This window comes from Ischnura elegans, chromosome 8 (assembly GCF_921293095.1).
Source record: "Ischnura elegans chromosome 8, ioIscEleg1.1, whole genome shotgun sequence".
Lineage (NCBI taxonomy): Eukaryota > Metazoa > Arthropoda > Insecta > Odonata > Coenagrionidae > Ischnura > Ischnura elegans.
The window spans coordinates 13713982-13739822 of NC_060253.1; the positions used below are offsets into that span (position 1 = coordinate 13713982).

At 37.0% G+C, this 25841-nt stretch overlaps 1 protein-coding gene across 2 annotated transcripts in view; it reads left to right on the plus strand.

Annotated features, from left to right (window-relative positions):
- The window catches only part of LOC124164331 (mitochondrial coenzyme A transporter SLC25A42), a 101123-nt gene extending 75836 nt beyond the window's left edge, over window positions 1-25287 (plus strand). For both annotated transcript variants that reach the window (XM_046541601.1, XM_046541603.1), the window contains 7 exons: window positions 8666-8974; window positions 15315-15422; window positions 18071-18264; window positions 19123-19255; window positions 20526-20658; window positions 22490-22673; window positions 23252-25287. In XM_046541601.1, coding sequence (XP_046397557.1) covers window positions 8831-8974; window positions 15315-15422; window positions 18071-18264; window positions 19123-19255; window positions 20526-20658; window positions 22490-22673; window positions 23252-23381 — 1026 coding nt within the window. In that variant the 5' untranslated portion in view covers window positions 8666-8830 and the 3' untranslated portion in view covers window positions 23382-25287. The remainder of the gene's footprint in view (window positions 1-8665; window positions 8975-15314; window positions 15423-18070; window positions 18265-19122; window positions 19256-20525; window positions 20659-22489; window positions 22674-23251) is intronic.
- Window positions 25288-25841: the final 554 nt, after the last annotated feature.

The following is a 25841-nucleotide window of genomic DNA, read 5'->3' on the forward strand; positions in this document are numbered from 1 at the left end:
ACACTTGGCTTGCTCAATCTCACCATTTACTTAGTTAATTCTCGTTAGTTAATCCTCGTTTTGCTCGTTCTTTTTAGACCATAAGGTACTTATCACTCTCACATTAGCGGTGCGCAAAAATTTCGCAATCGATTAATCGCATTATTTGATAAAATTCCAGCGTTATTGATCATGGAAAATAATCTGGTTGAAATAATCGATTATGCAAATAATGGGAGAATAATCGAAATATAAGAGAATCGTTGAACAGTGGACGATTCTTGAGAATAAAACGATTTTTATTATCCGATTCTTGCGTATCATTCGATTATACACGGATTCTTGTTGATTATGCGCTAATTCTTTTGCTAGGAAAATAATCGTGTGTTGTAGGAAATGAGTGTCGATTTTTATGGGTGATAATCGACGCGTTTATTTGATGGGTGATGTGATGAATTAAGAATTGGCATCGCATTAGTCTCTGCGGATTATTTGAGCAGAATCGCATGATGAATGTATTGGAGTGGTGCAATAATCGCCTCGTGGATGCGCAGAAGAAAAGTTTAAGATGTCTCCGTGTCACCCCCGAGAATCCTTACCGTTGGTAGTTACAGGGGGCCAACTTCCCCTACGTTTAGTAATCATAAGATACTAGTAGGCCACCCGGCGTTGCTCGGGAAGGATAGTACCCAGAGAAGTGGGGAAACTTGGAAATTGGAATTCATGGTCACATTGCAGGATTTTTAGGTAAAGGAACAAAGCAGGTATGATGATGGTATACATATGTTACTGCAAACAATCGAACAAACTATTTCCCTGTACCATGCACGCCATCAGCTTCTACACTACTCCACAAAATTGGTAGTTAAGTGTGTCCGTACGTACGTAGACCTAAAAACGTCGTGTTAACTCATCATCATCATCACTGGTCAACAATCCTAGGATTGGTTTGACGCAGCTCTCCACTCAGTTCTCCTATCAGCTAATCTTTTCACACCTACGTATTTCTTCTCTTTCACATCTCTCTTTACTTGTCCCATATATTTTGTTCGGGGTCTTCCTTTTCCATTCTTGCCTTCCACTTGTCCTTCGACGATTGTCTTCATCAGGCCGTCAGGTCTCAAGATATGGCCTATAAGGTTGTTCCGTCTTCTTATTAAGGTTTTCATGAAGCTTCTCTTCTCTCCTACCCTTCTTAGGACTTCCTCGTTGCTAACTCGGTCGATGCATTTGATTTTCATCATTCTTCTGTAGCACCACATTTCAAAGGCCTCTATCCTTGCTTTCTCCGCTGCGGTCATTGTCCATGCCTCACTTCCGTATAGGAGCATACTCCAGATGTAGGTTCTTATAAATTGTTTCTTTACTTCCATATTTAAGTTTCCCGCTGTAAGCAGGTCTCTCTTTTGGTGGAATGCTCTCTTCGCCTGGGCTATTCTGCTGATAATTTCTTTCTTGCTTCTCCCTTCACTAGTTATCTTGCTTCCCAAATAACAGAATTCATCCACCTCTATCAGTTTTTGCCTCCCTATTTTAATGTTGGTCTTGACTTCTTCTCTTCTGCTGCATACTAAGATCTTGGTTTTCTTCGTGCTTATTTTCAGTTGATATCTACTCATTACCCTACCCATATTAACCAGAATATTTTTCAAAACCTTCTCTGTTTCTGCTATAACGGCTATGTCATCGGCAAATCTTAGCATGCTAATTTTTTCTCCGTGTATATTCACTCCCAATTCCTTTTCTTTGATTTCATTAATGGCAATGGCACAAATGGTAAACGATAGTGCTCCATATTGATGATCAAGTCTTTAAAATATTGGGAGCGTGATTAATTCCATTACGCCATTATATAAAGTGAGTGGAGTAGCTGTGACTCCTCGGGATATATATGTGGTAGTTTCCCCTTGCCTTCCACATCGCAGTACTACAGCCGTTAAAGTAAATGTTACCACGCCCGTAGTGGAATGTGTGTCGCTGTACCGACCAATATGGTCTCCACCTTCGCACATGTGAAGAAGAGCTGCTGCCCTCTCCCCCGGGTGATGAGAGGCATAATTGTTGGCGGCCCCCAGTCGCCAAGTCACGGTATCTTCACAGGTTTTGGTATCTTTTAAATGGTCTACCTTACCCAAGGGTAGCCCAATACCCCCTCAGAATACCGCCGCTTTTTGTCCACGACTGCTTATTCGACGAGAGAACTCGCTTATCTCGCAGCTAACCTCTATATCTAAAGGTCGACCCACCATCCGCAACCCGGTGGACGCACTCGGTGGCTTTAAGCTCAGCCGCGAGGTGTTAACTCATACCTCAGCAAAAAGGTTTGCGACGAGACGATAAATAGTTAAGTGTAGAATCCTTTTGAGTTATGCTACCCTTTGAGACTGTCAACAGCCCGCGTCTATCTGGCAGTATGTCCATCCACGGAAGTTGACGTGACGTAACAATCGGTAATTAAGAAACGACGCAAAGGACGCGTGGGAGACAACTAGAAATATCACTACGGGGTTTGAGAGCATGAGATGCACCTGCGTACTAAATTTGGTTGCAATCCGTGCAGCCGTATGGAAATTGCTAAGCCAACAGACATCCTCTTGTATTTGTGCAGACGAATATTGGACATTTTGTAAGCTCCATTTAGTGGAGACAGACGTGAATCGTCATGCAATGCATCATCTCTTAACATAATCTTTGCTAATAAAATCAACTGATTTGGGCGTTACTAGGTGGAACGATGAAATGTTAATGGTGAAACAAAACCCAGTACTATTCCACAAACTTTTTATTATTAGCTGTCAAGTAATTTCGACGTTTATACCGTCATTATCAAGGCATCATAAGGGTTTTGTTTCACTAGTAATATAATCTTTGCTTTTTAGGTTTTATTTTGATAAATCATTAGGTTATTAATTACTACGTTATTAGGATAAATCATTAGACAAACTAACCTGGTTGAATCGCTTAGGAATCAATCCTAATGGATGGAAGTCATAACTCATTTTTTCCTGTCGTGTTGGTCATTGTGATATCTTAAATACATCATGTTTTCATAATAATAGCAGGTAGATTGATTTTGTTTAGTTTTACATTTATTTTTGGTTCGTACTGTTTCCGTGCATTAAATGTCTTACACTATTACTCGTATTTGATGAGAAATTCCTCTGAATTTTCTCAGTGAACCTAAATGGATTTCTGCAGCTGCACAGCACTCACAAATACCGTACTCAGAAGGAAAAAGATACAATAACTATATTGTTATTATATTTTAAATTATAATTAATTCAACAAGCTAACCCTTGTACAAAATTCGAATGTAATGATATTTTAAAAAACATGGAGAATGAATAAAATGCAGTAGCTGACGCGAAGGAAAGTTGCAGCAAATTATTTCGAATATAAAAAAAAAATATGCGTGTCTTTCTACTTACACGAGACACGAGTGAGTTTTCCTAATTTTTTTTGATAAAGGAAGGAAGATGTTCCTATCTAGATGACTGCAATCTTTATTGTGATCGCGGAAATTATTTGTTTATCGAAAGAAAGGAGAGATAAGGGGAACGCTTTATATTCGATCGATGAACTTAAAAGGCGTTTTGCGGCAAATGTTATCGTTAATTGCACGCTCTATCTCAGTGAATTAAATCCCTTTTAGCTATACAAGCGTGAACATTAGTGTAAGAAATGTGTAAAAAAATAGAAGGCACGTTATTTATTTGATATCATTTTTAGCGCCCTTTTTTCTCGTCAAGAGGGTGAACATTTTTATTTAAGTTGTGGTTTACCCCTATGTGGAAGTAATTTTCAAGAATCATAACGGTTGGGGCATAAAATCTTTCTGCAAAGTTTTGATGCCTATGCTAGCTACTATGGTATTCATTATTCCTTGGCCCGTGAAAATGGTAGACTTTGAAAAGCTTTTCTTGGTTTATGAAGCGAGCATCAAGAATTTAGATGTAGAAATAGACTATAAATAGTGTATACGTAAAGAAAGATGGAATCGTTCAAAGGAGGAAATAATAATTACGATTTTTATATTACTTCAAATAATTGACCGCAATAATGTTGTCGTATTCATTTTTATGTCTCAGTAAAGAAATTTTCATCTTATAAAACAGTTATGTTTCTTACTTTTTGATAGTCATGAATTATGCAGCGTATGGTGCCTATATATACAAGATTGCACTTCACTTGGGAGAATAGCCATCTTGTAGTTGAGGGAACGTGCAAATTCAATATGAACCTAATGCTATATTTTAAACGCATTTGCTATCACGTCGCATGGATAGTAATTAGTCATTGTCGTCATGCTATTGATATCCGAGGTACCAAGTGCCATTGCACACCTCTTCCTGGCACCACCACACCATTATAGGTGCTCTCTATGTGTGGTTTTGAAAGGGGGGGGGGGTTCTCTGGCATCTCCCGCGCGCACGGTCGACTCGAAATGTCATGGGTCGTTCCTACCGCTCAAATAGTCGCTCGGGATCTTAAAGATGAACTGCACCTGTGCCAGAGAATGCTATTCTATCGTCTGTGCGACGTTAGATATGACGCACCCGAGGAAGGTATCATTTGACTGATGGCTATTGAAAGCCACCCTCGTTGCTATCGCACTGGGAAGATTGAAATTCAGTGTTTAGGGCTCGAGTATTACAACAGAGAATCTTCCAGCCGGCCTATTAAGTGTGTTATCACCCACCGTGCCATTAATTGGGTTTACAAAAGTCGCCACTCGAGTCTCTGACGGACAGAAACGGCCGTATTACGCGAAAAAATCCGCTATATAATTTCTACTGTATAGATACCTTTTTCTCAACTTATACGCAACCCAACTGTACAAATGAGGTACCAAAATGCACAGAATTTATCAGCGAACATGCGACGGCATATCTTACTTCCTAAATATTGCTATTGTTTCCTAAAATTGGTTTTTAAAATAAAAAAAATAATAATCGATGCCGGCAAGATTGTCCTCATTCCAAGAATACAGTTAACGCCGTCGGATCCCACCATGCCTTTTAATTTGACTCGCAGACAATTTCCCATTAAGGTTTCCTAGGCGATGACTATTAACAAGGCTCAGGGTCAGACTTAGCAAAGAGCTGGCTTATTCCTGCCTGACCCTGTATTCTCTTATGGCCAACTTTATGTAGCATTCCCTGGGGTAAGATCTTTTCAAAATATTTTTGTAAATATTAAGGAAAACGCTAAACAAGTATTAACAGAGGATAGTGTAATTACTTCCAATGTTGTGTTTAAAGAGGTCCTCTGACCTCAATTTATACATAAGACCCTGCCTTTTTTTTACATTTTAAAATTAGAAACGCGCCTATCCCTTTGTGGACCTGCATTGAAAAGAGCGGGGGAAGCCCGCTGGGAGCGGGCGCATCATGCTCGTAAGGTGTAATTAAGGCTATTAAACGAAATTTATTTTCAAGATTATGAGATAAATCAAGTTCTTTACTTTTCAATGCTACTCATTTCTATTTAAATATTTTATAGTAAATATTTAGATGGAGAAGAATGGAGTATTTGAATTGGATGGAGTGGAGGAGGAAAGACGAAGTGCTGGACATAGTGGTTGAGGAAAGGTAGTTTCTAAATGACATTAACACGGGTATTTTACAATCAGGTTAATTTCCCGTGAAAAATTCACAGATCTCGAGATTAGAAGAGAAATGGTATGTAGGACTCCTTGTGGATTCGTGCCAGAGGCAATCTTTAATATTCGAAGTATAAGAAGAATGTATGAAAGTAGTTTTTAGGCCTCGTAGGCTAATTTCTAAAAAAATCACACAATAAAAAGAAAACATTTTTCTGTGACTTATGGCCTATAAAAATATATTTTTTGCCTTAAACTGTGCTTAAAATGTCACAAATGGTAGGTTATGAATCAAGGTTACTAGCTCAACAAAATTTAGGGCAGCTGCTGAAATTAAATAAAGAAGTGTATATCCTATAGCCAATTAAAATAACAATATTAAAAGCTGCGTTTTAAATGTCTCGAATGGGATAGCTTATGAATCAGGTTTCAAGCTGAACAAAATTTGGCGAAGCTGCTGAAGTCAAATAGAGAAGTGTAGATAATACCTAAAGCCAGTTAAAATTGGAATTAATACCTCCGAAACTGGATTTTCGGTTGGATAGGCAACCATTATCGGGTAGGAAATACGATCACGAGGTAAGAGTAAATTCACCTTAACTCTTACCACGTCATAGGACAGCAGTCTGATAGGTGGCTGAAAAATAATTTTTACGGGATAATACGTATAATATTATTCAATATGGCCTCGGATTTGTATTTGAGATAACTCAATACTTGTACGTTCTCGTGTATGTAATAATTCCGAATTCTTGGGTTTTATTTGGATATTAAAATGTGTGTTATTCATAATTAATCACTAATAAAACAGGCGTGATGCAGCAGACAACGAAGACACCGTGGTTAATGGAGGGAGAGCTTTTCAGTTTTTATATTTGATAAAATCGCGACCGTGATGACAATTTTTTTTTTTTCAAAAAGTTTTTTCATCCTATTACTCAATAAGTTATTCTCGACGCTAATGACAATCGAAGTGTTTGCATAGTTAATGTTGACGATATGTATCTTAGGATAATTAGGAGAAAATATTGGAATGTTGTCGGTCATAAATGTGGGACTTTTTGAAGACTAGTGGGGGAAAATAGGAGGCACCTCTGTTCGGAGAAAAGGGCGTCGAAAAAGAAATGAAAACATCATAATTTGATTTCTGTGATCTCCGATAGAAATGAAAGTGGAATAATTGCAGAATAGGGTGGTTTCCTATTATTTTTTTATTGCCTTCATCGAAAGATTATTACTCCTGGAGTACGTATTTCACGCTTTTAGATTTTAAATGACGATATCTATTTTTTGCGATTAAATGAAAATTTTCAAGCACGCGAAAACGCAATGGCTAAGTATGAATGCTGGGTAAAGCCCGTGTGACGTCGTTCTGGTTCCCACTACCGCACGTGAGGTGACCTTGGGGCGAGGCTTTGAGCCCTGATATGGCGCAGAATGCTAGCAGGTAGCTGAGTACCCTGCTAGCTGGTAGGGCTCGGCTTAAATAAGGATTATTAACACCTTATCAAACCAAGAAATCTATCCGACCTAAGGCAGTTTTAATAGTTGATTATTATGACATGTTTCCCTGAGCTCTGTGCCTTATGCATGCATTGGTAATCTCAGACGATGTAAAACTCATCTACTCATATAGAAACTAGGTCCCTGTGATGTCACGTGGAGTGGCATTGCATGGGCGCCAATCTGGCCTTTTTCAAATGAGGTTAAAATTGACCATTGCCATTCGTCTAAACTGGGATTTCTAAAACCAAATAATTTGTATTTTATGAATACAATAATGGTGGGAAACGAATCGCAATCAATGCATTTCGTTTTATTTGATGAAGGAAACTACCCTATTAGTTGGCCATTTGGACTGCAACCACTCTTGGCACACGGTGTTGAGTTTACTGAAGAGATCGTGGCGAAATTTTGGTTAAGTCGCTATGTTACTCGAATTTATCTTTTTTCGGGACGATATCAATTGAAGAAAATTGATCCCTGGGTATAATTCATGAGCAATCTGTGATTTTCCCTTCTCTTCCACAATATACCGGCTTCGGTCAATCGAGACGCTCGCTACTATTGAAGCGATAAGATTAGGAGCTCCATCAAACGATATTCTTCCTTTATAAGGGTGTAGCCACCATTTTAATCATATTGCTTACGTAACTAGTATTTTTCGGACTATCATACTAAAAGTATTAGCTTAGCCGTTATGTTGTGGTAAGTTTTTTTTATTAATTATTTATATCATCATCAATTTTCCAACTCCTTGGGTATCTTTGATAGCTAATACATTTTATATTTGCTGAAAGTTCATCATTATGCGTCAAAATTGAAATGTTTCTTTCTCTGGGTATTTTTAGTTTGGATGAAAATTTCAAGGTGTTAAAATAAATTAATTAAAAATCTGTTTAATCTGTAATCTGATTTTAAAAAAATACCAAATAATTCTAAGGTTGAAACAATCTAAAAATATGATATATTTTTACGTATTCCGTTATAAGTTTCATATCCTATTTGATGAAGATATATTTAGTGACAATATATAAAGGACAATACCTCGAACAATAGAGGAATTTAATAAATGCTAGGGGGAGCTTCGTTAGAGCATTTCCCTTTTTAAATGGAAACGGCTGGTGTACTAACACTCTCTGCCACACGCCTTTTTAGGGGGCTTGCGCAGTAGCATGTAGGTGTATATCGCTGCGGCGCGGTGCACTGTTTCGTCATTTTAAAACAAAACGTTTCTGTAGCAAAATACTTCAGTCAATTTTCTCAAAAAAAATAGGAAAACAATTTCGAGTTCGTATTATGTCGTTTTGACAGACTTCTCCTGCTCTAAAAAAATTAATTAGAAATAAAATTCTTTCAGTTATGTCATCACTGTTTATTCTATAATTGGAAAATATATAATCGTCTTTTCATAAATTGAAAGTGAAAAAAAATCATTTTTGGCCGTTTTTTTTTCGTTTTCAGCCCAATCTGCGGTTGTGGGTTAACTTAAATTACCGTGGGGAGTCAACCCAAATGAAATTTACGTTTGTTGGTCTGTGTCTGTCATTAATGTATCGGCTTTCTTTTGTTTTGTGTTCGCAGGAGGAGAGCGGGGCGTTGGTGGTAGTTTGAGGGCCGGGCGGCCCGCCCGCCCACCTCGCATGCTTCCCGGCGGTGCAGCGGCGAGGCTGCCCACGCGAGCCGGTAGCAGCCACTGCAGTCGGAGGACCCGGGTTCGACTGGTACCCTTCGGAGGAGGATGCAGCGATGACTCACCAGCAGGACCTGTTGCTAGGGGAGGCGGCGGCGGTGCGGGTGACGACCGCGTCGAGAGCCGCCTTCGGCTCGCCCGCACCCTCCACCGCCAAGGCTGCTCCCGCACCCGAAAAAGCCGCCGTCCACGACGAAGAGGTGAGATGCGGAGTATGGCAGGGATCTTCAACCTTTTTTAATGCAAAAGGCCAAAAATCGATTTCACGTCCTCCGGAGGACCACAATGTCTCACCTTACTTAACCATCACATCAAAAAATTTAAAAAACATAGAGGGTGTCCCATTTATCTTGACCACCCGAAATAACTTTTTGTCCAGATGCAAATAGGGTAGTTTCCTTCATCAAGGAAAACGAAATGCATTGATTGCTACTTGTTACCCACCATTCGTGTATACATAATATACAAATTATTTGGTTTTAGAAATCCCAGTTTAGACGAATGGCAATGGTCAATTTTAACCTCATTTGAAAAAGGCCAGATTGGCGCCCTTGCGATGCCACTCCACGTGACGACACAGGGACCTAGTTTCTACACGAGTAGATAGGAGTTTTACATCGTCTGAGATTACAAATGCATGCATGACTCACAGAAGTCAGGAAAACATATCTTAATAATCACCTATTAAAACTGCCTTAGGCCGGAAAGTTTCCTTCGTTTGACAGGGTATTAATAGTCCTTATTTAAGCCAAGCGCTACCTGCTAGTAGGGTACTCTGCTACCTGCTAGCAGCCTGCGTCGTATCAGCGCTCAGAGTCTCGCACCAAGGTGTCCTCACACGGCGGCAGCTGGAACCAGAAAGACGTCACGCGGGCTTTTCCCAGCATTCATACTTAGGCGTCGCGTTTTCGCGCGCTTGAATATTTTCAATTTTCATTTAATCGCGAAAAATAGATATCGTCAATCGAAAATCTAAGAGCGTGAAATGCGTACTCCAGGAGTAATAATCTTTCGATTTTAGCAATAAAAAAATAATAGGAAACCACACTATTCAAAAATATGTCAAGCAAATGCTCATTAGCCGTCAGGGGGACATTAATCAGCATGATAGCCTTCCTTGTAGCTTTGTTATTTACAAAGATACGAACAGGAGGAGTTATAGGAGAGGAAATGAATTGCCAAATAAAAAAATATAGGGTGCCATTTAAAAAAGTCATACCGCTGTTCATATCTTTGTAAATAACAAAGCTATAAGGAAGGCAATCATGCTGATTAATGTCCCCCTGACGGCTAATGAACATTTGCTTGACACATTTTTGAATTTTCATCTGGACAAAAAGTTATTTCGGGTGGTCAAGATTAATGGGACACCCTGTATAATTTCAAAGTGTTATAATCTTAATTGGTTTAAAAGTTCAGTCAATCAATTCGATTTTTGACATCGTTTATTTTTTACTACCGTGTCGATATTTTTTCGCGAAACAGTATATCGATGGTTAGGTTCTAACAATTCTAAATGCTCCACGTCATTGTACCCCCACATCAAAAAATTTGAAAAACATATAATTTCGAAGTGCAATAATCTTTATTGGTTTAAAATTTCAATCATTCAATGCGATTTTTGTCATCGTTTATTTTTGGCTATCGTGTCGATATTTGTAAATTTTTGGTATTTGTAAACAATATATCGATGGGTAAGTTCTAACAACACTTATCTCAAATTCGGCCGGTTTGGTACAGGTATCTTAAACATAGTGTAAAAACATTTTTATAAAATACAAGCGAAAAAACAAGTCGTTGTTTGAAAATGAATGCTTCTTTTTCAGTTTTATGAACTTTTGGTTTTTAATTTCAGTGTACAAGCGAAAAAATAATAATCGTTTATTTGCTCACCTGAAAAGTTGCTTTTTTTGAGATACGTGTTGTTAGAACTTAGCCATCGATGCTTTCTTTAGCCTCTAGGAGCCGCAAGAAATTAGCCGGCAGGTCTGGGGTCACGGGTTGAAGACCCTTGGACTATGACCTACTATACTTTTATGTGGTCGTACCCGAGTTCAGTACTCTTGGCTCTCTCCTCAGGTCTCAGGCCTCTATAATAGGGTGGTTTCCTATTATTTTTTTACTGGCAAAATCGAAAGATTATTATTACTCCTGGAGTACGTATTTCACGCTTTTAGATTTTTAAATGACGATATCTATTTTTCGCGATTAAATGAAAATTGTAAATATTCAAGCGCGCGAAAACGCGACGCCTAAGTATGAATGCTGGGAAAAGCCCGCGTGACGTCTTTCTGGTTCCAGCTGCCGCCGTGTGCGGACACCTTGGTGCGAGGCTCTGAGCGCTGATACGATGCAAGCTGCTAGCAGGTAGCAGAGTACCCTGCTAGCAGGTAGCACTTGGCTTAAATAAGGATTATTATAATACCCTATCAAACGAAGGAAACTTTACGACCTTATGCAGTTTTAATAGGTGATTATTAAGACATGTTTCCCTGAGCTCTGTGCCTAGCTACTAGGGCTACTAAACTAGGTCCCTGTGACGTCACGAGGAGTGGAATCGTATGGGCGCCAATCTGGCCTTTTTCAAATGAGGTTAAAATTGACCATTGTCATTCGTCTAAACTGGGATTTCTAAAACCAAATAATTTGTATATTATGAATACACTAATGGTGGTTAACGAATCGCAATCAATGCCTTTCGTTTTCTTTGATGAAGGAAACTACCCTATTCCAGTGTGAACCAAAGGCCTGTGAGGAGGCAGAGAATATGGTATTTCCTAGAGCAGAAGGCCTTGCTCTTAAAAGACCTTGCCCTGATGCACCCCGCTCCTGTACATTACCGACCGCGACCGACGCGTCGCGACGGCTGGATCTCTTTTTGCTAATCCGTTTCGATTTTTTGGGCTAACCAAAACACTTGGCACCTATTGGACGAGATGAAATCCTCGATAAGGATACGGTAGGATAAGGTACACGGAGAAATCTTAACGAATGCATTGTGTGTTGCGTTGTTAGAGGATAACTAGTATTTTCTAATTACGTGTTTTTATATTATTTATTTAAACTGATATAATTTCATTGCTTATAAAGAATGATTATTTTTTATAGTTAAACGTTATATTATACTTCTAATTTGTTGTGTTGGTTTCTGTTGATTATACTTCTAATTTGTTGTGTTGGTTTTGGCTTCCCTCAATTTTGTTGTGTTATTTAAAAAGAAGCCATAGGTACTGTAAAAGTGAAAAGATCGATTTTAGATTTTTTCATTGCCTGCCTATAGTTGAAATAAGTCCAAATTTACTCTAAGAATCAAGAAAAATTATGATGTGCCGGACGTTTTTTCTGTGTAGCCTTTGATTAATCGTAATTATGTACGAATTCGATTTCTAATATTTTGTAGGCTGACCGTTGAATCTTCTTGTTCACACTCAAAGCCATTTCACTATGCCCAGTTTGAGTAATCATAATAATAATATTAAATTGTTACTTCCTGGAAGGAAGCCATTTGAGTTCTAGATTTTGATCGAGGTAATTTATTATTTGCAAAAGGAGTAAACAGTCTATGATGCCGCCTGGAAGTAAAGGCCAGCAATTCGTGCCCACTGGCTCTTTACCGAAGGTTCGCTTTTTTCATTCTCGTGTTTTGGTTCGTTAAAGCGTGTTAGATCTGCATTAATAATGTGTTTCGATCTGCTCTTACTTCAAATTTTTATGATGGAAGGGTCCTCCTAATGCTTGCTGCCTCGGGAAATAAGCGTGATGGATCGTCGTTGGCTGTCTCGCAAATTGAAGCAAATAAAAAAATAAATGATTCATAACGTCCGTAACTGTCAAAACATGGCGCTGTGAAGTCAGTTTGTCTGATGTTACCATCGTCTCTCCCTCATCAACGAATTGACTTGTTTTCCCACACAACTCTTTTGCTCTCCTCAATTCTAAGTCTGTGAGTGTTCCTTTTACTGCTCGTATGTACGCATTTAATGTTCTTTGAATTATCTCTGATAACATATTGAGTGATCATGATTTTAATGGGGAGCGTGGCAGGATAGAGCTCTTGGCTGCTGACCTAAAGGTCCTGGGTTCAAATTACGGGTGAAGCGTAAGAAACCTTTAATAAAATCCTCGAAGTGCAAAGTGGCTCAGGGATAGGAACTGGCTCCCATACCCTAAATGTGTCATATCCACACGTCTGTGGCTTAGTCTGGGGGTGAGCTTTACCCTCACCTATTCAAACCAACCTTTGGATTTAATCACTGAGTGAGAATTATGTTTTAAATATTTTCCTTTACTTATTTTTATTCAGTTTATCGTGTATCACCAACTGTCTTTTTACTTAAGTAGAACTTGAAATTAAAATGGCGCATTGCTACTCTTCGAGCGATCTCACTTCGCGACTCGATACTCGTTCAAAAATTATCATTCACATTAATTGCCTGAACCGGGAACCGAACCACGGACTTTAGGCTTTCCGCACTGCGGACTTCAGTAAAAGTGCCATAGGAATAAAATAACCTGGATAGCTTAGTGCCTTCGCTGTGGCCCGGAAATCGAAAGGTCTGTAATTCATTTCCCGCGGTTGGGCAAATTATTCTTATGGCAATTGACGCAAATTTCACCGCCGTTAACGCGGCAAGCTTGAAATAAACCATATTACACTATAATTTTTACATTTTCAGAGTTGCCTGTACAAAGCCCTTATCAAATTTGCTTGTACCTCAAATATGAAAATTTTGCCTCGGCATTTTCTTGAAGGCAAATTTCTTATGCATGAGGTTAAATGTTGATTAGGTTTTTTTCTCTAAAAAATCTGATAAGTCCAAGATGATTGCTGAAGTTTTAAAGGAGAAATGCGCCAGAAAGATAAAAGGCGACTGGTCGAACGGGATGTTGTACGCCCTCTCATAAGAACAACCCGAATATATTTATTCGAATTCAAAATAAAGCAAATGATTTTCATCGGTGGAGATTTTGCAGTCTTGAGTGCAGTTTCTGATGAGTCCCATAAGATGTCGTCTTCATTTCTGCTGGCCCATATTATTTTCTGATTCCTAACTTTGCTCTTAAGATTTTTTAGGGAAATTTTGAAGTGATAAGCTAATTAAAATTCTCTGGGTAACCTCTTTGTATTCACATATTTTCTTATATTAATTTTCATGGTTCTTTTGAAGTAAATTTGCAGCAAATCAATTTTTTTCTATGTTTTCTTTTGCCTTACATCATAAGGTATGTCAGAAGATTTTAATTTAAGATTCTACCTATTTTTATCCATGGCTTTATTTTTATTACAAACGACGTCAGGTCTGATATCTTCGATTTCCACAATGCGCGAAGTCGCAGTTGATAGTTTATTCCCGCTGTTAATTAGGAGTTTTTTCTCGAAGTCGTGTGGTCTTTGTTTTCTGGATATTGAAGTCTTTTACTTCTTTTAATCCTTATTTTTTCGGTTTAACACCCTTGTGTTTGTAATTTCTCTTTTTTTTATATGTTTATTATTTCATATTTAGGATATTCTCCGGCCTTTTGTGTTTGTCCTTCAGGGTGTCTTTTTTTTTCTCGAAGTGCGTTTAAGTCCACTATTATCTAGCAAAAATGTAATGCATAGCCGTACCTTAGATTGTGCATTTGTGCCCTGGCAATATTCTGAAGTTATTAATAACTAAATAATTATCTGAACTTAAAAACGAAACTTCAGAGCCAATACTTAAACGATACGTCTTTATATTTTATTTACAGTTTTGTTTACCTTTTGCACGCATTGCACTTCAGTGACGTCATGCGCAGTACGCTCTCGGGAACGACCTACCTTGTAAAATATGATGTAATTATTTCCTGGCGAATTATTTGTGTGCAATCTTCACGGGATTCCACCGGTTTAAATCGTTGTATTCACACAAAGTTTCAACGGACGAATCGTCCATCGAAATCAAGAAGTATGAAAAACTCTTCAATGGAGAGACTTCAAGAAAAACTGAAGATTTTTAAAAATTATGATAACGATGGACGAGTCGTCCATTGAAACATTGGTAATGTACAACGATTTAAATGGTGGAAATCCCGCGAAAATTGCACGCAGGTCTTGTCATATTACCATCAATCAGTCAATGAATTTATGTATAATACCATGCATTCCTCGATTTTGATTCCCTTAACTACGAGGTTTGTTTACCACGTTTTCAATGGCATCGACGGCGCGCATCCAGTCTGCACTGATATCCGGCCAAATGCTATACGGACGTGTTGGATACTTAATTCATATAAATATCAGGATGGCCTATTTCTTTTGTTATTCTTTATCAAAATAAATTGTATCGCGAGCCCTGTGGGTCTTAAAACTTTTGTAAATATAAATGGGAAGTGAGGAAATTAAAAATGATAGCGAAAAATGTGATCTGAAACGGCGAGTGGAGTGTCCGGTATGTAGTGCGAATTTGTTTTAGGTATTCATTATAAAATACCAAAATTCTGTGTGGACGGAGGGAAGCTTCAGTCATCCGAGCTGTGTAGTATTTGAAATTAATTTATGTTATTTTTGCCTTTCAGATAACGACTCAAACTCGAATCCTCAGCAGCTTAATGGCTGGAGCAGTGGCTGGGGCCCTTGCGAAGACTGTGATAGCTCCGTTGGACCGCACTAAAATAAACTTCCAGGTGCGCTATGTCAACTTACTTCACCTACAAGTTTTACATTCCCTGAACGACGTCAACCAGTGCAATTCTTCGTCATAGAATAACTTGCCTTTAAACCTTTTCAACATATTTGCTCTGTGTTTATTCCGGTCCTTTTGGCTGTCGTTCTTTACAGACCTGTACTTATATTGCTATAATCGAATACATTTTGTTGAAACGTATCAAAAGGGAGCCATTGATAGAAAACAGGAACGGTATTCGTCAAGTTCGATCTTTTTCCAACTTTAAATGAATAATGACAGTGATTTTTTCTTGATAAATATGTCTGTCTTCGACATGAATCCTTCTCATGACATTTTATTCGGATCCCATATCATGTACTTAGTATACGCTATTAAATTTCACCATCGTCCCTGTACTTTTCAAATTGTACTTCTCACTGGTGTGCATTTCTTGAGCACCCACTACGCCTAATTGCCCTCCTTGCATTCATTACCAACCGTTGAAAAAGTATTAAGAAGTAGTGCATCTCACTTATTTAATTTTTGTGAAATTACTTAAAATTTTGTTGACTATCTATTAATATAGAGTGTCTGGGAATAGAATAGTTACTTGGGTCGAGATCGCATTTGATGAAAAATTGATTTATTTTTGCAAATAGCATAACAGAATATAAACTACCATGGGTTGAATATTATTTTTCACTCCCTTCCGGTTCACCTTGTTAGTAACTTTTATATCGCTCGTTTTGTCTAAATTGGGGCTTTATATCGAACTCATACGGGGCACTGAATGGAGACCCAATGGGCTTTTCTCGCGGGGATACGCTTTTGAGGCCTGGGCCACGTGTTGGGGACTTACAACGTCACTTGAGGAGGGGGAAGGACTAGAAAGTTCAATAAGCGGTTTAAAAGTTGCAGATTTCCAAAGGAAATATTGATACGGTAATACCGAATTGTTTCCTATGATTTCAAAAAATTATTGTGATAATGTTTACAATGTTTATGTGTTTTTGTCCACGAAGCTGGCCATCAGCTACTGCTGGCAATCTAAAAGAATTGGAAAAATAATTGTTATGGCAAAAAATTTGAGAAAATTGAAAAAAATATTGCAAAATGAAAAAATATACAAATGATAAAAATAATGGAAAAATCATAAAATATTACAAAAAAGATGCAAAACCAAAAAATCATGGAAAAAATGAAAATTGGATGTTTAATTGTTGTTGCCCATTAGAACATTTCCCGATGTCAGTTATCCGTTATTATTTCCGTTCAATGGTTTCCGTTTCGTATGAATATTACAGATGTGAATATTCTCCTGATTAGAATAATAGTTTCTGCATGAAATTTTCACGAAAAATTTCAAACTTTCGACCAAGAAATAGTTTTTTTTTCGATCAGAGTGACCACAGTTTGTGGTAAAGAGGCGTCAGTCACGGTGAATATTGGCATTTAAATGTCACATACCGATTTCGCTCCCGATTTTTCGTAAATGAGACGCGCGTTGCGTGCCCTCATGGGAAATATCTTGTGGTCTAGGCAACCCGCAAGGCCGGTGTCGTCGTAGTTGCCGTTGTTGTTTTTTAATGTCTACCACAAATGATCCAATGGAGGCATTGTTCCGGATAATGCTGTAAAACACAATTCGGAAAATGAAGAGGAGTACTGCAGAGAAAGAAACGTTATCTATCATTCTATTGCTGGCTTTTCCTTTTTGCAGATTTTTATGGACTGACTATGGGCTATGAAATAACTGTCTGTGTCGCGGCGTGTCGGCGATATTTTGCATAAAATTCACCGCATTGACTAATTGAAATGCATTCATCCCGTTGTCTACTGCGGGGATAGAGAATAAGCTCGCGTGCTTTGAGGGTTATATACTTGTCAGGGGTTATTTATAAATCGCAAAGTAAAAATTATTTATTGCATTTTATATTTATGCATTATAGAATATAAATTTTGACATCGAATATATATTTTATCTATAATATTTATACCTATAAGTATTATCAAAGCACTGAAGGAACAAGTGACTTTGTACGCAGTCACGCGCACGGGTGCAAAGTTAAATACACCAAAGGATGAAGTTCGCCATGAAAAAATATTTGACTTAGCCGGGATTCGAACCCGGATCTCCCGATTGCCGGTCAGGCGTGCTACCAGTTACACCACCAAGCCATCTTCTCAGAGCGAACTTATCCCGAAGTTCGCTCTGAGAAGATGGCTTGGTGGTGTAACTGGTAGCACGCCTGACCGGCAATCGGGAGATCCGGGTTCGAATCCCGGCTAAGTCAAATATTTTTTCATGGCGAACTTCATCCTTTGGTGTATTTAACTATAAGTATTAGTTATATATCATAAATAAACTTTTTATGAATGGTAAGTAGTTCATGGCTTACTTTTTGTCCAAGTAGCAGTTATCAAACACTCTTTCTTATTATCCCTGGGGATCAAATGTTGCCTTGTAAATTTCGATTAATGATTGTGATCAATTTCACATTACATTTTTATGTCCATTTTTTTTTTTTTGCTTCTTTTGAAATTATATCTCCAAATTTGCCAAATTCCAATGGATTTGCATGCTGCATAGTTGAGTTGCGAGCCATGAACTATGATTAGTCTTATTCCAGTATAAAAGGATTGAGCTAATATGGATGGTGGAATCAGATCTCCAATAGGGAATACAACACCATGAAAGCCCTACAGTTCTTGAGGCAAAGCTACCGGGAGAAAGGTGCCTTATCTCTTTGGAGAGGGAACTCTGCTACAATGGCTAGGATTATCCCGTATGCTGCCATTCAGTTTTCTGCCCATGAGCAGTTCAAGTACCTTCTCGATGTGGATCAGAGACCCGGCCAAGAGTGAGTTCTTTTTGATAGCCATGTTCCTTATCCCATGAAATGTGTAACTCTATGGAATAGATTTGGTACAGAGGATTCCACAGTAATAATGTATACGTACTTCTCTTTAGCTCAGATTTGTGTGCTGTTTGTTCATCATTTATGGACTATTATTTTCACATGCAGTGGACTTAGCAAAGTCCTGATTCATTTTAATTTTGGACCAGACAATTCCCTCTGCAATGCTTGTGAAAATTGTCAGTAATAAAAATGAACAGTTACAAAAAAATGATTGTTAAAAAAACCTGTGCATAATAAATTCATACAGTAGAGTTTATATTGTTAAAGCTCTTTCAGGATGTATTATAAACTACTTATTCTATCATTTTTGACTGATTTTTATAAACATTAGGGTTTGAATCTATGTCATTGTATTTTTGTGCCTACTGCAATTACGCACAATTTTAATTCGATTGTTGAAAAATTGCCATTTTGAAACTGAAAACTGTCCTTGGAGTTTAAAGTCTATTATAACAGAGTATTTGTCTGGCACACTGGTTACTCTTAATCCATACTCATGTTTTGTGGAGTCCGCAAAAATGCCATATGTTTCTAATATTTCATTAGTAATTCTCAGTTTGTGTGCTCTGGCAAAGATGAGGAATAATTATATGTACTTCAAAGAGTAATTCATTGTAGCTCAATGAAGCTAAATATTGCTTTTGCGTTACACATATTATATCTATTTTTTAAGCTTTGACATTGAACATTAAATCCTAGTTTGAGTAAACTTTCAATGGATAACTCTATAAAGCAGAAGTTGTTACCTCAGTTAGTTTCAAATTATTTTGATTCTCATTTGTTTATTTTTTTCTTCAGGACTAAGCCATTTGTAAGGTTTTTGTCTGGCTCCCTAGCTGGTGTTGTTTCCCAGTCTCTGACGTATCCTCTGGACATGGCGCGGGCGAGGATGGCTGTAACGCACAAGGACAAGTACGGAAGTCTTTCTCAGGTAACTTCGTGCAATATAACTCATCTGTCATCGTTACAACTATTTCAGCATTTAGTCAATCAACCTGTGTAATGTTTCTATGTCTCAGTGTATCATACCACTTTTTCTATGATAAAATTGCATAACACATACTGCGTGAGCAATGCTGCTATTCCAGTCTTATTGATGGATGGACTTAGATTGTTATTCCAGTGAGGGCAGTTCAATACTTTCCTGGCCTTGTGGTTTTATGCAATATGTTTCAGTCATAATGCATTTGATGAGCATAGAATGACAGCTTTTTGATATTCATCAACTATTGTTTAACATTGTTTGTTACGGTGGTGAAGTTAAACTTTCATTGGAGAGCCATCTGAAAGATTGCCATCTTATATATTTTCCCTGAAATTATAGGTAGGAGCAGGGGGGGACGAACTCCCCACACCCCTTAATCTGCCACTCGTCTCATCTTCTGTTAACTTTACTGTTTGTCATGCTATTGTAAAGATAAATATATGGCAAGAAAACTTGGCTAAATTAAGTAAAACATATTTCTTTACAAAATTAACTCTATTAAAGTTTGAATTCTTCAAGAGGGTAATTACAAGTGCTGAGAGATTACACATTATTCTCACTTGAATTAGCATATTGTTTATAAATGTTTTAAAATTATTCTGGTAGATTCTTAATTTTATTAGTGCGTTCACTTGCTTATTCACGGATAACAATGCTGGTGGTTGCATTTGTATCCATTCCAAAACAAAGTAATCGGAAAATTGCATTGAAATGAGAACTTTGTAGAATGAGAGAAAATAAATGACTGATGAAATAAACTTGACTCATCTGTTCTTGTTTTAGTCTGAGTCCAGAGATTGTAACTGTTTTCTTTTTATTTTAATGAACAAAAGAGTACTGCCTGGCTGAGAAAATTTTTCGTTTTCCCACTTTTACAAGTTGGCATTTTTCTTTGTATGGAGAGGTCACTTTTTTAAGATTGTCGATGTACCCTCTAAAAATGCAAAACCTGAAAGATACTATATCATGACATCATGTAGACAGTCAGTCAGTATTTTGTAGTTTTATAAATACATATTCAGTTTCAGAAATGGTGCAAAGACCTTTTAGTTGTTATGACCTCGCAGGAATCAACATAATGTGTATTAAAAACATTGTGCCCCTGAATTGTTCAGTTAGATTTCCGCTACTCATTTTCATGCTTTATTTAATTGCCTTTAAACGTAGCTAATCTTGGTTCAAATTTTTAATCGATTCCTTTCTCTCCTTTAATCAGGTATTTGTAAAAATATGGAGAGAAGAGGGACCACGCACCTTATATAGAGGATATACACCGACTGTCCTTGGTATCATTCCATATGCAGGTACCAGTTTTGCCACTTACGGCACTTTAAAGAAGACATACATGGGTAAGGAAGCAAGTCTCTGTATTTTCTCACAACTTTATGATTTCTTAAAAAATCTATTCATTTTGATTATGTATTTAAGCATGGTCAATTATTTTGGTTTGTGTCTTCAAGTTACTTTCCTTAAGTGTCAAGCACGCTGCTACACAGCAATAAATATTACATGCTATTAACGCATTCAGTACGGGCCTGATTTTCATCAAAGTCGTCAAAATCGGCCGTTAAAATAAGAAAGAATAATGGAGAGAGGTTTTCACGTCATTACTTCAGTTCAAATACTGATTTTTACAAACGGTGCATACGTTTCTAAAGAGGGAAGCTTGCTGAAGGCTGTACACACGATCAAAAGACTGGATTGAGTCAATTGACGTGCCCCGCATCTCGGCTTAGACGGGACCACGTCCATTGACATGCTCCACACTGAATGTGTTAAATAAAATTTCACAATGTAATATTTCCTACGTTGAATCCATTCTTTTATGCTATGTGGGGCATATGTTTGATGTTGCATTCATGCAGTGGCAGATCTATGGGGTGGGCTAAGGGGGCTATAGCACCCCCCCCTTGGACATCCAATTTACACTAGATAGAATGGCAATTTTTGTGCGGACCCACAATACTTCTGGGAGTTTACCCCATACTACTTGGCCCCCTCCCCTTGTCCCTATACTGGATCCGCTACTGCATTCATGTGATTCCATGTTGGTCTTTTAAAAGTTCTTATTGAATATGGTGGAGGGTCGTGCTTAATGATGGACTTAGTGTCATTGAGGTATATTTCTTAAACTATTCCCTTTTCATATAGTATGTAAGCAGTAGTTGAATAAGGAGGTCTAACAGTTTTGAAGGGACTTTTTTGTCTGCATATATGTATTTACATTAATGAGTGCTTGAATCACTGAGATACCTGCGTTGGAGCACCACTATTCCATTCCTTATCCTCACTCACTCAGTATTTTGAACCGAAGCTTAGTTTGGATTGGTGAGGGTAGAGCTCCTCCCTTACTAAGGCTCAGGCATTAATTGTTCACGTAATCAATGTAGGGAGGACACTTGGCACTTTGAGGATTCTTTGGGGATGTCAAGTGGAAATGTAGCAGAGATAGAAGAGTCTATTGAATCATGTTTAAGAGGAGTAGATCCCTCACGATAAGTCTTTTGTGGAGACATGTTACTCATTTTAAACTTCCGTTATCATCTTGAAATTTTCAGGGAATATAGTTTAGGCTGTTATCAATATTTCCATGATATATTATGTTATAATGTAATTGTCAGTAATATTTCACCAATAAGTTTGAAAGGGATTCTTAATCTATACATTTGAGTTTTGGCAACCACCACCAGCAATTCATATTTGTAAATCCATATTTGCCGAAATCTAACAAAAACCTACTTTTGTGATAATCCTCCCTTTTTGGACTTGACAGAATAAAAATGTTTTTATTATTATAATTAATGTGAAAACTAATCAATGAAATCAAATTGAATTTTTTTTTTAGAATTTGTCTTGGTATTGAGAACCACCACATAGCGAATGCAAATATTTTGTTAACAGTATCATGCATCCTTTAAAAAAATCAGTGCTCACTAGACGAATTATTGTGGTTTCTAACTATTCTAATATCATGACATATTTCATGGCATTCCTTCTGTCTTTTCATTTTTGCTACCTTTATTTGTATTTTACTAGAAACTCTTGGCCATGCTATTCAATTACAGATACCTTTTTGGTATTTCTTATCATGTTTTTGAAAATGACCATGTTATCTTAGTGACACTTAAGATTATTAATGTATGCATACCTGCCATTTAAATTTTTCAATCTTTCCTGCAGATTATAAGGGATTACCAGATAAGAATCCAAATGCATTTGAGCGTTTGATATTTGGTGCCATAGCTGGGCTTCTGGGTCAGTCCACATCATATCCGTTAGATATTGTGAGGAGGAGGATGCAGACCTCTGTAATCACGGGAGAGAGGTATAATACTGTCATTGGCACTTTGATCAAGATTTACAGGTGAGGCTATATTTATAGTTTTTGTATTTTTATGAATATGAGATATTACTCCTGGTACCAGCATTATTTTCACTAATAACCTTGAAAATCTAGTGGAATGTAATGTATAATTACCCCCAACAGTTAATTATGTAATAACGTTTCAAGTTATGCCACTTGCTGCGTCAGGATCTAAATTTATGTTAAGAGCCTATAGCATCTCATAGAAGTATAGTTGTGGCTTTTTTTAAATTGCTTAAAGTATAATATCTTATTAATTGCTGAAATATGTATGAAGAGATATCCCTAGCAGGTCATGTTTTCTTGTCTTCAATTCAGGATGAAAGTGCATCTTCGCAATGATTCCAAATTTCCATTCATATCTGTGAGCTTTAATATTGTTATGCATTTGTTTCCCATGGCATTGGTTGCTGGGAATCATTTTTGGTTATCAAGGTACATCTATGAGGAAAGACCTGACTCCTCCTGTTCACTGGGATGAATGCTGGTTGTCAAGGGATTTTATGGGTATTGCTAGTGATGCATAATTTCATTATTCCAATATTCCTCATGTGTATTCTTTCCTTTTTACCCTTTAGGAAGGAGGGTCTCAAAAATGGACTCTTCAAAGGACTGAGTATGAACTGGGTGAAGGGTCCTGTGGCAGTGGGTATCAGTTTCTCCACCTTCGACACGGCCAAGAGATTTTTTCAAAGTGCCTTATCATGATGATTTAGTCTTGGATTGTGAACCAAACTGCTTTGCCATGACTTTATTGTATCTCTACCACCCCCAGCTTTGGTAAGGCTTGATAACTTCTCTTTCACTAGTGCATTGAGCTGATTGGGACAAGACTTTCAATGGTGAAAGGTGCTTGGCTGATCATTACAGTAATGATCACTCTATGTAGTTAAAAACCATTTTTCTGTTTCTTGCAAAAAAAACTATGGTTGAACATCACGTGTTTGGGAAGCATTTGAGTAGTTTCCATAAGTTCTTTGTTATCAGAGCATATATTTTTATTGATCAATTGGCTACAGTTTTTCAGTTCATAATTGTTTTAGTTGAAAAGCGATTTGTTCAATCTCCGTGCCATTTTTGGCCGTGTTCGTCGCTTCTAACTATACTTTGCAATGTTTTTCCAGCTCATCAAGTAAGTGCTTTCTTATGTATTTAAAGTATCTCCAAATGCAATCCTTGCCTAGATTGCCAGAATATATTATTTCTTTGCCTTACTAAAAGAATATTTGTTCTTATTGCTTGAATGTCCTGGGTCTGCTTGTATGCTTCACTTAAAATCACATCCACTCTCTTTATTGTGATAGTTTCAACACTGAGGCCTTCAGTTTTCCTTGCATTTTACTAAGAGCCAGAGTGAAAGATTATTATTATTAGCCACATGAAATATTCTCATGTTAATTTGTAAAATATTTTATTTCGAAAACAGGCTCTTATAAGAGGCCATTGGATAACACGTTACGTTATGGTGGAAGGTATCCATTCTAAAAGTGGACTGTTATATTGTTATAATGATTTTATAGATTTTTTTTATAATTCATTCTTGACTCCTATGTTTTATAGTGACATTGGAAACTATTCCGAAACCTTATTTGAAAACTACTCTTATTGGTAGTTTTGGTGGTTGGGTATTACTATTGAATGTTATAGTACCTAGCTAATTTCTCTGAAACTACGCAATAACTTATTTAAAAAAATACTTTCCTCTGTTAACATATTGCAATTGTACTTCAACAGCTGTATGAGTAAGCAGTTGTAACTGCTCGATTGTCATAATATCATGAACAGAAATGATGCATGGTATCCAATGATGGATTGAATAATTAAACAATATGTTATTGTTCTTGCATTGAAGCACATTAATTCAGGTGACTCTGTGGTTCCAAGTTATGATACCATGTCTCTAAAGAAATTACCTGAATATGTTTTGCCTGACTTATTTATCAAAATTTGAGTACCTATGCAAGGAATTTTGAGCCAAGTTTTCATGTTGATTGCAAAATTTTATCATGGAGTCACTAGCAGCCCTGTGGAAGCATTGATTGTGAGCTAATAAATGAGTGAATAAGTAACAATTTCATGCGAAAAATATATTGTGGTTTAGGCTGTTAGTTGGTAACAATGAATGTGTCTTATCTCATTACCTTTGGGATATTATTTTTCCCAAATAATGTATGATATTATAATTAATGCATTGAGTTATGCATTAATCAGGTCAGTGTTTTGAAATTTATTTTGGACAACATTTCATAATTGAGTCTTAGTAAACGGCCCAGAGGTCTTACATTCCCCTGGATGGTATATTATTTGAATCACATGACAATAATGAAATGTACTGTACATTTTGCTCACTTTTGGTAAGTTATCAGTAGCTATATTTTTAGCAGTTATTGCCAAGAGTATATGACTGTGTAACATTCTCTTTATACTCATAATGTAGTCAAAGAATTAATGAAAAATTGTTTTATGTAAATAGTGTAAATATTGTAGAAAGTCATTGATACTCTATTTCAAATTAATTTGAAGTACTGACACTTCTTGAGACTTTATACAAACGTTTTGTAATGTAAAGAAAAATTGTAAATAGGTAGTCGAAAAATACATGTTTTAGAACACATTTACGCTGTTGCTTTATTTAATTTATGCATAAAATATCCTGGAATTATAAATCAGACTTAAAGCTTTCTTTGGTGTGGATTCTTGGACTTTTCTGTATGTGTTTAATGCTGAAATATACTGCAAAACAAGTATTTTAAAACAGACACAGAGAAATATTTTATCATGGCCTTAAATTTTGGTTCTGACAAGCAAACATCATGATAAGCTGTATTCTTCTGATCTCAGGGAGGTATATTGTTAGGGTGTTGAGATGTTTTGACCTTAAAAAGCAGAAAAAGGTATTTTAGGGCAATTTATCTTTCAATGTAAAATTGTGGTCAGAAATCCATTGTACTGCCATAAGGTGCTAAGTAGGTACTTTTTTCCATATATATCCATTTTTTATACCTCTATAGCATATCTTTGGCTGATGCATATGTCATAAATAGAAGTTTTTACCATACTCATAAAGATATACATGCGCATTTTTCTGACCACAACCTTTCCAGGTGTTGTAGATTTTTTTTCTTATTTTTTTATTCCATTTTTTAGAAATTAACTGCCTGTATATAT